Consider the following 13,403-nt stretch of genomic DNA (forward strand, 5'->3'; position numbering starts at 1 on the left):
AGGCCTGAGGAGTAAAAGATTGAATACTGGTCATAGAGGATTTGCAAGCAGTGTGGAAGAATAGAGACGGCCAATGGCAGAATCTGTGTGGCATTCAGAGTGTGGTTGCGTTTGGTATGAACTGACTGAATGGGTGGAAGCATGAAACTTTTGTCAGCTACCTGGGCTATGACTAGCTAGGAGTTGGATGACAGCATTGTAAAAGGGAACTGAAGGCCAGGTGCCAGTGGCTCACAACTGTAATCCCAGCTACTCTGGAAGCTGAGATCAGAGGATGGTGGTTCCAAACCACAGTGCACTGTGTCTGTAGGAAATGATGTTCACTCTTGGAGCACAGCTGACATAGGCATCTACCAAAACCACCCAGCATCTGCAGAACTGCTTTCAGTTTAACTATGGTATTACATTCCTAACACTTTATCACCATGCCTAGTAGAAATTAAGGGAAACATGGGAGCATTGTAATCTGAATTACATGTTAGGGAACATATATTTGTGCTTTTGTAAAGGAAATCTTGATTTCCATTAGAAAACAAAATGACTGCACTGGCTCCCTGCCTTGGATATTGTGCTAGGATTATGGAGTGAGTCAGGAGACTGCTCTGGTGAATCAGCTTTAGACTAATCTATATAAAAACATGTAAGATGGGGGCAGGGAGGAAACCTGCCTTCCAGAGAATTCTGTCACTTAGCAATCCATACCAGAGAAACAGACCGGAGTCACCTTCCATAAACTTAGCAAATTAGTGATGATGGTGACAGCTAGCATTCATTAAGCATCATTTATGTGCCAAGGATTTACCCCCATTTCTGGCGTGATCCTCCTGTCAGCTTTATGGGGAAGAAACATTATCACCACACTTTATAGGTAGAAAGCCTTCAGATTGGCACTGACTGTCGTCGAAGTGCAGCTGTGAATTCAGGTTCTTGTGTTCTGGTTGGCACATTACAAGTCAATAGACTTTTTCTCCAAATTCTGATTTCAAAGAGGTTTAATTATCTAATCCAGATGAGCAAGTCTAAGATCTATGTATCATCTCCTTTTCTTGAATTAATTAAACTTCTCTTTTGTGCCTAACATCTCTAGGATACAGCGCTCGAAGATAACTAGGGGCTGGAGTTGCAGGCAGACAGCTTCTAATAGATGTAGGAGGTGAGGCAAGGGGCAGTGGAGCCAAAAGGGCTCCAGTGGACTACAGTAATGAGGACAGTGTCCTGGGCAAACAAATGCTGCTTCCAGAAATGCGAGAGCCTTGGAAAACATGACAGGTCTACAGGTAAAAGCCTGGATACAGTTACTTATGAAGAACCCTAGATATCAGGCCATGACATTTATGAGTTAAGTAGAAGGAAGATACAGATGCTTTCTGAGAACTGGAGATGGAGAATGAACAGCCTAACATGGAACGGTTCGTTCAAACTACAACTTAGGGGAAAGGATGTGGAACTATAGCACGGTAACAAGGGTAAATAGACAATTAGTAATGATACACATTAGCTAATGGTGCAGAGATGCCTAAAATGTCTGAGGTGGGGTTGTTTTGGAGTGTTTTATTTTGGATGTTTTGTTTGTTGCCGCCACCAAATAAGAATGAGCAAGGGAGCACAAACAGGTTCAAGGCCAGTAGCTGACAGGAGAGTCAAGGAGCAGCAGATCCCAGTTGAATGGATTCCAAATTGTCTTTCTTTTTGTGGAAGAATCATTTATATTCTTCCGGGGGTTTCTGCATTAATATCTTTTACTCTTTTTTATTTGACTGATGGTAGTTTTCTTCTCATTTTAATAGCTCTGTGTATGTTATATAGCCTGTGACTTGGCAAAGGCTGGGGGAAAAAAGGACTGGGAAAAAAAAAAAAAGACTAAACGGGCCAGGAACTTGGCCTAGTGGTTAAAGTGCTTGCCTAGCATGCACGAAGACCCGGGTTCGATTCCTTGGTACCACATATATAGAAAAGGCTGGGAGTGGTGCTGAGGCTCAAGTGGTAGAGTTCTAGCCTTGAGAAAGTCCAAGGATAGTGCTCAGGCCCTGAGCTCAAGCCCAGGACTGGCAAAAAAAAAAAAAAGACTAAACATAGAGCTTCCCTATGACCTAGCAAATCCCACTCCTAGACATCCGAGTGACCACAGACCAGGCCTCACTAAAGCCATCATCACGACCATGTTCACTGCAGCGTTGTTTACCATAGCTAAGATATGGAATCAACCCAGATGCCCCCCAGTGAATGAATAGACCAAGAAAATATAGTATATATGCACAGTGGAATTCTATGCTTGCATCCGAAAGAATGACATTGCCCTATTTATAAGGAAGTTGAAAGTCCTGTAAAAAAAAATTATGTTAAGCAAAATAAGCCAGACCCAAAGAAACATACACTACATGGTGTCCCTCATCTGTAATAATTAGAATGTTCCTTTAAATTTACAAGTAAACCCAATGGATAGTGAAAGACAAAAGACTTACACTTGGACATGATTAATTAAACAGCACTCTAAATGTTCACACAGAGAGACCAAAAGAGGATATTTTTAGGAGAGGATCACAAGGACTCAATAGCTTTGGCATGTTATCACATAAAATGATGCTTACCAAATGTAAAGTGTTCTTGATGATAAAATAGTGATACATTTTGAGACTAAATGACTATCTTTAAAATTTAGGTTCTGAAAAGGTAGTATTTGGTGATGAAGATGGAAAGACTAAAGTAAGACCTTATACTCAGTAGCAATAAAGTTAAAACTTGTAACTTAGATCACTCTCTTCCTCTTCTCCCTCCCCTTTCCCCAAAAGAAGAAAGCAAAATAAGCAAGAACCTCCCAAGTATAAATAAAGATGTTTAAACCAAGCCAGTAACCTGGGCTACAGTTGCAACATAACTGCCTGAGGTAGAATAGCCAACTACCCAGAGATGGACCTGTGTTGTATGCCATCACAAAGGGAAATTGAGGCAAGTGGAGTCAAGTGCTTAAGGAAGCCTTAAAATGGGCAAGCATGTAATTACAGAAGTGCTGGAAATGGCAGGAGGAGAATTCAAGACAGATGTCAGTGTGAATAGGACTCAACCAACCCCCTTGGCCTTGAGGGTAGAAAAACTGAAGCTCAAGCAAAATTGGGGAGAGTCAAACAAATTTTTTCTTTCTTTTTTTTTTTTTTTTTTTTTTGCCAGTCATGGGCTTGAGCTCAGGGCCTGAGCACTGTCCTTGGACTTTCTCAAGGTTAGAGCTCTACCACTTGAGCCTCAGCACGACTTCCGGCTTTTTTCTATGTATGTGGTACCGAGGAATCGAACCCGGGTCTTCATGCATGCTAGGCAAGCACTTTAACCACTAGGCCAAACTCCTGGCCCCACAAATTTTTATCTAGATTCTTCAGAAGAAGTTTAAAACCGCCACTAAAAACTTGGATTTTTTTTTTTCATTTGTCACATTTTGGACTCCTGATCTCTAAAAGGCAATGAATTTACATTTTTAGAGCAACAGTTAACTACTGTGTGCTATCTATCAAGGAAAAAGACATGTATTTTAAATAGATAGTTCACAGACTTAAATGGGTGTCTTATGGGCATTTTAAGTCCTTACTTCACATTGCTCCAATTAAAAGAAATCCATTTTAAAGGAGATACATTTTGTCTATAGAATGCAAAATTCTTCATAGATAGTATTCATCTATTGCTCTCAAAGCTCCAAGAAAAGAGTAACTCATGTGTTTTTTTGGTGGTAATCTGAGTAGGAAAAGATGTGAGGGAAATTTGACAACTTTTCCAAACCAAAGCTTCTATCTTCATGTACACCCATGCTCAACATGTGTGTTTATTTTTTTTAGTAGTGAGACTATCTTTCCCAGATCACTTGTACATCTTTATTATAATCCATACAAGGGAACAACTCAAGGTTAATACATGAAGACCTACAGCAGATGCAAAACAGAAAGGAACTTGGAGTGATCATGTACTTGCAGGGTATTCCACTATAGGGTTCTAGAAAGGGCTAGAGCAGGGGTAGTTAGAGCCCCTCATTTCTTCCCCCTACACTCAACTCCCATCATAGCTACTCAGGCTGATCTTAAGCATCCACAGCTGACAGAGCAGACTGCATCTGTAAGGGTCTGTTTTCTAGTCCTGGCACTCGAGAAGTGTAGTGGCCCAGATATCCATCAGTAAATCATTTCTGAATTCTTTGTGCAGCTGCTGCCCTGACCGTCACATTGCTCTTCACAGACCCGTATTCCCATAACAGCAGACATTCTTAGGGTCAAAGTGAATCCCGTCAGTGGCTCTGACAGCGCTCAAACCGGCACTGGCCATGGCAGCTGGCACCATCACTGAAGATGCGTGGGATGTGGCCCCAGAGATTGTCTTTGTAGCATCCTTCTCCTTTCTTGGGCAGCTGTTTGCCCAGTGCATTTGCCCAGTGCATTGCCACCCCTCAGTGGTTAGGCCCATCCATATTTCCAGGATTCTCTTCCTTGTATGTTACTATCGTAGGCCCCAAGACAGATTCTTAGGGGCATCTGAAGAGCAAATGTGAGCCAGCTGTCACTTTAACAACACACATGGGCGTGCACATACCATCACAGAGCCCAGAACGCTGGCCCACCCTCTTGGCATGAGCAGCAGCTGAGCCTTCCTCCCTCCCCCGGGTCCTCTATAGCTTCTTGACCTCTTGGGCTTTTCTGGGGGTGTACATATAGCCCTGTGATGAATGGCCTGGCTTTGACAGAACACTCTGAATCCTCATGGCAGAGGTGACAGACTAACATGGGTTTCTGTCCTCGTGTACTCCAGCACATGCTGTAGTTATGGCTTCTTGCTGTCACTTTGTCTGCCTTTCTCTGGCTCTGTCTGACCTGTGGAGCTCTAGTTTCAATGTCAGGACAAGGATAATAGCCTAGACTGTTTAACTGGCATGCCCACAAGCTGCTATTGTAGCTTAGACTGAGTTTCTAGTGATCGGTAGAACTAGATCGGACATCCAGAATTCCACACCTCTGAGAATACAAAGTAAATGCAACACCCTGCTTCTCTTCTGCAACGAATGCACCATGGCCCTGCAAGGAGAAAGCAGCTCAACCTAAGAAGAGGCAGAGGAAAGATGAAGAACAAGGACAAAAAGATGAGTGGACTATAGGCCCTACATGGAGAACAGAGGCTAGAACTCATATGGAGTTCCCAGAGCCCCTGGTGTCACCATGCCTTGCAAAAAGATATTGGTGCTTTTGCTGCAAGTACAGATAGCCTATCCACACTCTGAGCAGGCAGCAATCAAGTCTGGAATTACATTCATTCCCCATCCTCCTGGTGGCCCCAGGTACAAATGACTCAAAGTATTACTCAGAATGTAAAATATATATATGTGTGTGTGTGTGTGTGTTTATATATATGAATTTATATATGTGTGTGTATATATATATTAAAGATGATACTTCAAGAAATATTGACTCATCCCCTAAGATGACAACCTACTAGTGGCTCACAGTCTCTGAATATTCTAGATGGAGTTTTTGTTGTTGTTGGCTTTGTTGTTTTTTTGTTGTATTGGGAATTGAACTCATAGCCAGGCCCTGATGTCACACACACACACACACACACACACACACACACACACACACACACACGAATATAGGATACCTAAATACATGGTATAAAATAATACAGTTTTGTCTTAAATTTTACTGTGATACAAAATAAGACCAGAAATTCTGGGTAAATAAAGGGTTACATAAAGGAAAGGGGTTTCAGAGAGATAAATATGTCTAATTATGATAATAGTTGCCCTCAGTATGTATGTGGGGGGTAACAGATGAGGGAGTGAAGCTGTACCAAATTAGCAATTAGATAAAATCCCAAGGACGGTATAGCACAGCAGGACTTAAATTCCTTCCTCAGCCCTGCCTCAATTCTGCTGGAAAGTGAATGCTAGAAACATGATTGCTGCTATGTATTTTTTTGACCAATGCCCTCACAGCTGTGCATGCCTGACCCACACCAAGATACCAACTTCATCAGCTTCTCTGTGTCCTTGTCTCCACAGTGCCAATCTGTCCAAGGCTGCCTGGGGAGTGCTGGAGAAGAATGGTGCCCAGCTGATGATTCGCTCCTACGAGCTCGGCGTCCTTTTCCTCCCTGCAGCATTCGTGAGTTCAGCACTCATTTCTGGATGGCCATGCGTGAAATGGATTGGATTTTGGGGTTCTCTTTCCTTAGTCTCAGTGCGATCAGCATGTAGTAGGGTTAGGTGCCTAATCAAGAGCCTGGGCTCTTTTTCTTTTTAACTTAATTTATTTATTTTTTTTATCTTTAAGTAGTTGTACAGTGGAGTTTGATTCAGTGTGTCAGTTTGTGAGTTCAGCGCATCTTGATCAATGTTCCATCTTTTCATTCTTCTCCCCTATCTCTCTTTACCACTGAATCTATGCCGATGAACTTATAATCATCTCGTCTAGATGTGGCCAGATGCCTAATTAGAGGTTGAGAGGTGACACTTGTGACACAGTTTAAAGAAACATAGTGTAAGATCCCCAGAGAGACGGTCTAGACAAGCACAGGGAGGCAAGTGGGCTTGGCAGGGGTTTACTGGAAGATGCAACAGGATTCAGGTACAGGAGAAGAGAAGAAAGAGCATTGTACTGGGAAAGGAATTGTCAGGAGTGAAGCTGGGAAGTAGAGAAACTCATTGTTGGCTCACATGGCCCGTTAGCCCCTAGGAAGGCAATATGTTGGAAGCATAGCCACCTTGTCAGCTAGCTTTGAGGTTCACCGTTTCCACAGTCATACATCAGAGTGTCTGGCTTGCACGCAGGGATCAGATTGCCCAAGCTGTTTATCTCGTTAATCATTAGAATTTGAGGTCCCTTCTCTGCACTCCCCTTCATCTTGTCAACACTCCAGGTGCAGGCTTATATGTGGAATGCAGTCAGAATTGCTGTGTCTCTAGGGCTAGCCCTGAGACCTGAGTCTTCTTACTGGCCCTTCAGAATCTTTTACCTTTATCACAACTCCCGGGAGACAGTAAATTCAAATGTGAGAAAAGCAATGTTCAGTAACTGGCTATCGTCACAGCAGCTGGAGCTTTAACCTAGACTGGATTATCTATGAGTTCTAGCATACATAATGGAACACATCCCCTGCACTTGCAAAATTCTTCACTCACAAACTACTCCTACCTGACTCCCAGTTATGCAAATGATATAAGGAAAGAAGTGTATTGCTCTTCTACACCCTCCAGACCCTTCTTAGGTAAGAAGGGAACTAATTTTTAATCTCAGATAATCTTCCCATTTATATTTGAAAAGGACAATAAAGAAGAAAGTGACCTCATGCTGGGCTCTTACTCCTCTCCTGGGAAAAGGAAGGACCTCAGTAAAATAGAGGTTAAACAGTTTATGAAGACCGTCAAACGATAATGGAGAGAGTACATGGACTCTACCATCTGTGCTGTGCCAAGAGCTTCAAGAACTAGGCCCCAGTCAGTGTGGCTATCAAGTTAACATTGACTAACAGTCCTATTTGAAGTCCTTAATTAATAGATGTATCTAAAGCATTACAGAACTGGCCTAGAAAGAAATTAACAAAGTTATTGATTGTTTTATTCTATGTCTAGAAAGCTAAAGAGTGAGCAATTCTTTTTGCCAGGGGTAGGGGGGGTTGGGGGTGTGTCATGGGTCTTAAACTCTGAGCGCTGTCTCTGAGCTCTTCAGCTCAAGGCTACCCCCCCACCCTTGAGCCACAGCCCCACCTACCATTTTCTGGTAATTAATTGGAGATAAGAGTCTCACGGCTAGGCCGGGAGTTTGGCCTAGTGGTTAAAGTGCTTGCCTAGCATGCATGAAGACCTGGGTTCGATTCCTCGGTACCACATACATAGAAAAAAGCCGGAAGTGGTGCTGAGGCTCAAGTGGTAGAGCTCTAGCCTTGAGAAAGTCCAAGGACAGTGCTCAGGCCCTGAGCTCAAGCCCAGGACTGGCAAAAAAAAAAGAGTCTCACAGCTTTGTATTGCCCAGGCTGGCTTTGAACCTTGATCCTCAGATCTCAGCCTCCTGAGTAGCTAGGATTACAGATATGAGGCACCGCACCAGCTGCATTTAAAAAAAAAAATGAGAAGAAAAGAATGCAATTGGAAAGAGAAGGATAAAGGGTTAGTAGAATATGGTTACATTCCAGTCAACCAACTATAAGAGAATTTCCATGTGCCATCTCCGTGAACAGACTTACTCAAAGGCACATATAGAACCTAGCATTTGGTGTTATCCTCCGTAACACTAGGTAACACCCATGAACCCACCCCAGCCATTTTCCCATTGCCTGGGTTGTCTGTGTCCTCCAGCAAATCATAAATGACTGCGCCCTATGCTGCTGGGTTCTGGCCACATGACTTGTGGGAACTTTAATGAGTGTAAGACGTGGTGCCGCAGCCCTTGAAAATCCTGTGGTCCTGGGCTACTGCTCTTGGCCTCCGCTAAAGACTGAGGAACTTGGAAAGAGACAGAACATGAAAGCGGACATTGGAAAGAACCCAAGATCCAAAGGAAAGAACCCTGCAGGACAGGTAGAAGATGCAATGCCCTCAGGTCTGTCAGAGCCAGAATGACAGAAGGGAACAGTGTTCAATCTGTGTTCAGAATGGATCAGTGTTCAGCAGAGACTGTAGCAAATGGTGGTAACACATAAACCAGGAGGTCCAGCCAGGTGAAAGTTATAGGCAAAGCCTGATCCTCCATGCTTCCTGTCATATTAGAATTTGTGTGTGTGTACCTGACCTGGGGCTTAACCTCAGGGCCATGGCGCTGTCCCTGGGCTTATATGTCCAAGACTAGCACTCTACCACTGGCTAGCACCACATCTGGCTTTGGGGTAGTTTGTTGGGGATAAGAGTCTCTCAGGTTTGTCTGCCTAGGCTGGCTTCAAACCTTGATCCTCAGATCTCAGCCTCTGGAGGAGCACCTGGCTCAGGTCATAATCTTGATGTCCCTTCCATGCTGTTGCACACTGTTTTCTTACGTCCCCTTGGATGGCACTCGCACATACTGTCCGGCACGTGTCCGGAGCCTGGTTGGCGTGCCCCATCTCCCCATGAACTTTTCCTAAATCCTAAACACCTGCAGTAGAGTTTCCATCCTTCCTGACAGGAAAACCAGCCCCGCCTGTCTGTGATTTCCTTCCCTGTCTTCTTCAGTCAGATGTGTTCCTTCTGGGGCACACGGCTGTTGTCACTGTTTTAGCTCAGGAGCCCTGATGCCTTCCATAGGACTGTACCAGAGAGGTGGCTCCTCAGACATGCACAACTAAGCAAGGCATCTACATCTGTGACTGAGATCGGAGAATGCCTCTCCTTTGCGCTCTGTGATGGAGCTGAGAGATAATGAGTGCTTTGGCAATTTCCCTTGGGTGATACATGTCCACCCTCTCACCTGGTGTTTTATAAGTGTATTGTCTCTACTGTCTTTTAAGTAGCAGTGCCTTGGAGGGTGCCTTCCTCTGTTTAGTGAAATGCCAAACCATACCACTGTGATATATAAATAATGATAATTAGGAGACAGCTTCAAATGACTTGACATTCAGATTGAAGGGAAAAATGGTACTTTTTTTAATACCCTAGAATTTAGATCAGAAATGATATTCAGGGAATTAAAAAAGTGCATTGGATCCTTTCAGATATGAGTGGGTCAAACCTTCTTGTGTCTGAAGTCAGACACAAGAGAGCATGTTGGGGTATCAACTCTGGACTATCAAAAATCTTCTGTGACTGAGATGCAGTTGAGAATAACAGTGAAGCTAGGAGCTAAAGAAGAGTAGTCATCGCGAGATGGATACCCCTTCCCACCTCTAGCCACTTCTATACCAGGGATTCCAGACTTCTGACTCCTCCCAGCTTGTCCCATCTTCATATTGCCTCTGACATTTACAGTTTCTTTCATGGTCCTGGTTCCTGGTGGTGAATGTGAGAATATTTGTTTGCTTAATAGAAAAAGTATAGAGCAGGAATTGAGAAGACACAAGCCAGGGGTGTAGTGACTCACGCCTGTAATCCTAGCTACTCAGTAGGCTGAGATCTGAGAATCGCAGTTCAAAGCCAGCCTGGGCACTAAAATGTCTGAGAGACTCTTATCTCCAATTAATCACCAATAAACCAGAAGTGGTGCTATGGCTCAAGGGGTAGGGCAATAGCCTTGAGCTGAAGAGCTCAGAGACAGCACCCAGGCCCAGAGTTCAAGTCCCATGGCCCAAAAGAAAAAAAAAAAAAATTGAGAAGACAAAGTTCTGTCATTGGCCTGGCCCTAAACCTCTATCAACCCTCCAGATTTGTTTCTTCTCTAAAGCAGAAGGGGCCACCTCACAGATCTCCACCTGTATATGCTCACAGTTATGCTCGTTTGTTTCCTGGAATCCTTACACATACCAGCCATTGTTCTGAACAAACAAATGCATCCTCCCATGAGCCCTGTGTATGTGTTAGATGGTATGGTTATCTTCATTTCATAATTGAGGAAAAGAAGGCCCAGGGGGTTAAGTAACTTGGCTAGGAAGTAAATGATGTACCGAAGCAAGAGATAATGAAGATTCCTCATGTCAATCTAGACTGCATGGAGGGTGGAAAGTGACCCAGTGCTGCTCAAGAGGGAGGAGGGAGGGGTGGCATAGCCCCTTCTGAGGGAGGGAGGGAGGTGTAGGGAAGAGCTGTCCTTTCAAAGTCTTCAGGAGTCTGGGTCTTCAGCTCCTCTGCCTGACCCTCGCATGCCTCTGTTTTTTATTTTAATCAGTCACTTTCAAAACCACATCTTTTAATTTGTGTTGCTACGACTACCATCCAGCGTCACCTCACTTTGTAACTATTCTTTTGTAATACTAAAACTTATGGAGCATGTCCTCCCAAAGCCTTCCGCAGCCCCTCTCTGGGTACTCACTCCAGTCAAGTTTACATTTAGCAAATTGGCCTCTGCGAGGGGCTAGGGAGGCAGAAATGACAAGATTGCAAGAAACAGGTGTGCTAGCCATAGGTTCCTGGGGCCCTTTCTCTTGTGGAGCTTCAGAAATCAGCTGTTTACCAAGCTCCATAAATGTGTCCGAGCAGCGGCTAGAAGTCAGATTGTCAGAAGCCAGGGGACTGTGAGCTACTGTGTCTGCTCCTGCACCGAGCCCATGGTGAACCTCCCCTCTCGAGTCCCATCATCCTGGGCACTAAGAACTCCCGTTCTTTTCGTGGCTGTCAGCACTGGTTGGTGTGGGGGGTATTTAGGGTCTTCTGGATAGATCTACATTTGGGTGGGTTGACAGACATGATGAGAGACAGTGAGACAGACCAACAAGCAGAATGCCAGGATAATCCAGAAGGGACCAGGAGATGCCCAAGTTGGGACTTGGGAGAGGGGCTAGTTCTGATAGAGTAAGTGCCTGCACTGCATAGGCCTGATGAGAGATGGATGGAAGTTTGAGACCTCCCTCCTTCCCCCAGCCCCCAGATCCAAGATTAACACCTTGTTCTGCAGTTCTTGGAATAAAACATTCCATTTTGGTAGGTCTGAAAGAATTTTCATTTTTAGAGTCCTACCGTATTATATTGGAACACTTTTATTATACATGAAAGCAACTTTGACTTCTTACTCCAGAGCAAGCAGTCGGTTACTATAGCAATATCCAAAGTATTTGGAGGTATTTTTATACAGCGAGTCCTACAAATTCCCTGCCAACTGTACATAGCTTTCAGTAGAACTGAAAGAACTGGCTTATCATAACCGACATTGTTTCTCTGTAGGCTTTTTCTGAAATGTAAACCTCTTACACTTTTAGGAAAGAAAATCATTTGTAAAGATTTATTTGTCTGTGGAACATTGAAAATAGCTCTGAAATCACTCAACTTTGTAGACATCATAAAGACACAATTCCTCTTGGGGCCTTCTGGGGGTTGGTTGTGTGGTGTCAGGAAGTACGTGGTCAGTCACTCATCAAGCCCTCTCTGTGTGTCTTCAGGGCCTGGACAGCTTCAAAGTAAAAGAGAAGTTCTTCTCTGGAAACCGGGAACCAACACCTTCTTTTCCTGTGCCATATGACTTGCCCCCGGAACTGTATGCGAGCAAAGGTGAGATGGGCAAAGGAAACATGGGAGGTTGTGCCCCAATACCACAACCCATATACCCTACACTTCTTATGGAACCTTCTGGGTGCTCAGGTTTACAGAGGCCTCTTTTCCACCCTATCTGGGATCACAGAAACCCCGTGGCAATTTTTTACTTGTTGAGTTCTTTTTTTTTTTATTGTCGGGATAATATAAAGAGGGGTTCCAGTTACATTTGTCAGATAGTTGGTGCATTACTTCTTGCACAATGATACCCCTTCTCATGTTTTTGTCCCCGTTTCCCTCCTCCCACCCCCTCCCAGTCATCTAACTTATTGAGTTTTTGATGTTTTCTGTGATAAGATGTGTGTGTGTGTGTGCGCGCGCGCGTCAGTGTTAGTACTGAAGTCAGAGCCTTGTACTCACGCTTGGATATTTTCCTCAAGGTTCACTCTCTACCATTTAAGCCACTTCCAGGTTGTTGCTGGTTAATTGGCAGTCAGAATCTCTTAGATTTGTCTGCCTGGGCTGGCTTCAAACCACTATCCTCAGAACTTAGCCTCCTGAAAAACCAGAATTTCAAGCTTAAGCTACTGGCACCCAGCAAGAATAGAAATTAAGGCTAAGACATGTTTACATGTTTATTGATTTTTTTGAACCCATTGTAACATATTTTATGAGCCATTTCCAAAATTAAAAGCTGGAAAAAGCCAGGGAAGTGGCATTATTTAGTGCTTTCCCTCGCCTCTTTACTGCACCATTCTGATGCTTCTGATGTTGTCTGACCTCTGCTCCTTGCACATACACAAACATGAAAACATCATGATGTGTCCTCTCATCTTGAAATGGTTCCCACTCACAGACACCCCTCCCCCAAGGGACACTGGACTGTGGCTTTGCTAGGGCCAGTGACCACGTATGTTTCTAGACAAAATACCCCGTGGAGTACTGTGGTAGGTATCCTCAGAACCAGGCTCTGTGGCTTCGCCACACTGCCCCCATCCATCCTGGGGTGAACACCCTCACAACACAAGCTGCTGGGCTGCTTTTGTCAGCCCAAGAAAATCTGGCTTTGCCATAAGTCCAGGAAGTGGAGCAGTAGCTCGAGTGAAACACTCGAGCCTTGGGTAAGAAAAGCTAAGCAAGAATGCTAGGCCCAGGGGGCCGGGAGTTTGGCCTAGTGGTTAAAGTGCTTGCCTAGCATGCATGAAGACCTGGGTTCAATTCTTCGGTACCACATACATAGAAAAAAGCCGGAAGTGGTGCTGAGGCTCAAGTGGTAGAGCTCTAGCCTTGAGAAAGTCCAAGAACAGTGCTCAGGCCCTGAGCTCAAGCCCAGGACTGACAAAAAAAAAAA

At 44.2% G+C, this 13,403-nt stretch overlaps 1 protein-coding gene across 6 annotated transcripts in view; it reads left to right on the top strand.

The window, feature by feature from the left end:
- The window catches only part of Tdp1 (tyrosyl-DNA phosphodiesterase 1), a 58,545-nt gene that overhangs the window by 37,678 nt on the left and 7,464 nt on the right, over nucleotides 1–13,403 (top strand). For 5 of the 6 annotated variants that reach the window (XM_090344689.1, XM_090344687.1, XM_090344686.1 and 2 more), the window contains exons 14-15: nucleotides 6,029–6,131; nucleotides 11,962–12,070. In XM_090344689.1, coding sequence (XP_090200815.1) covers nucleotides 6,029–6,131; nucleotides 11,962–12,070 — 212 coding nt within the window. Of the gene's footprint in view, nucleotides 1–1,087; nucleotides 1,167–6,028; nucleotides 6,132–11,961; nucleotides 12,071–13,403 lie in introns of those variants that run through there. The other variant, XM_090344691.1, reaches the window with a different exon arrangement.

The sequence above is a fragment of the Megascapheus bottae genome, chromosome 14 (assembly GCF_031878675.1).
Source record: "Megascapheus bottae isolate mThoBot1 chromosome 14, mThoBot2.hap1, whole genome shotgun sequence".
NCBI lineage: Eukaryota > Metazoa > Chordata > Mammalia > Rodentia > Geomyidae > Megascapheus > Megascapheus bottae.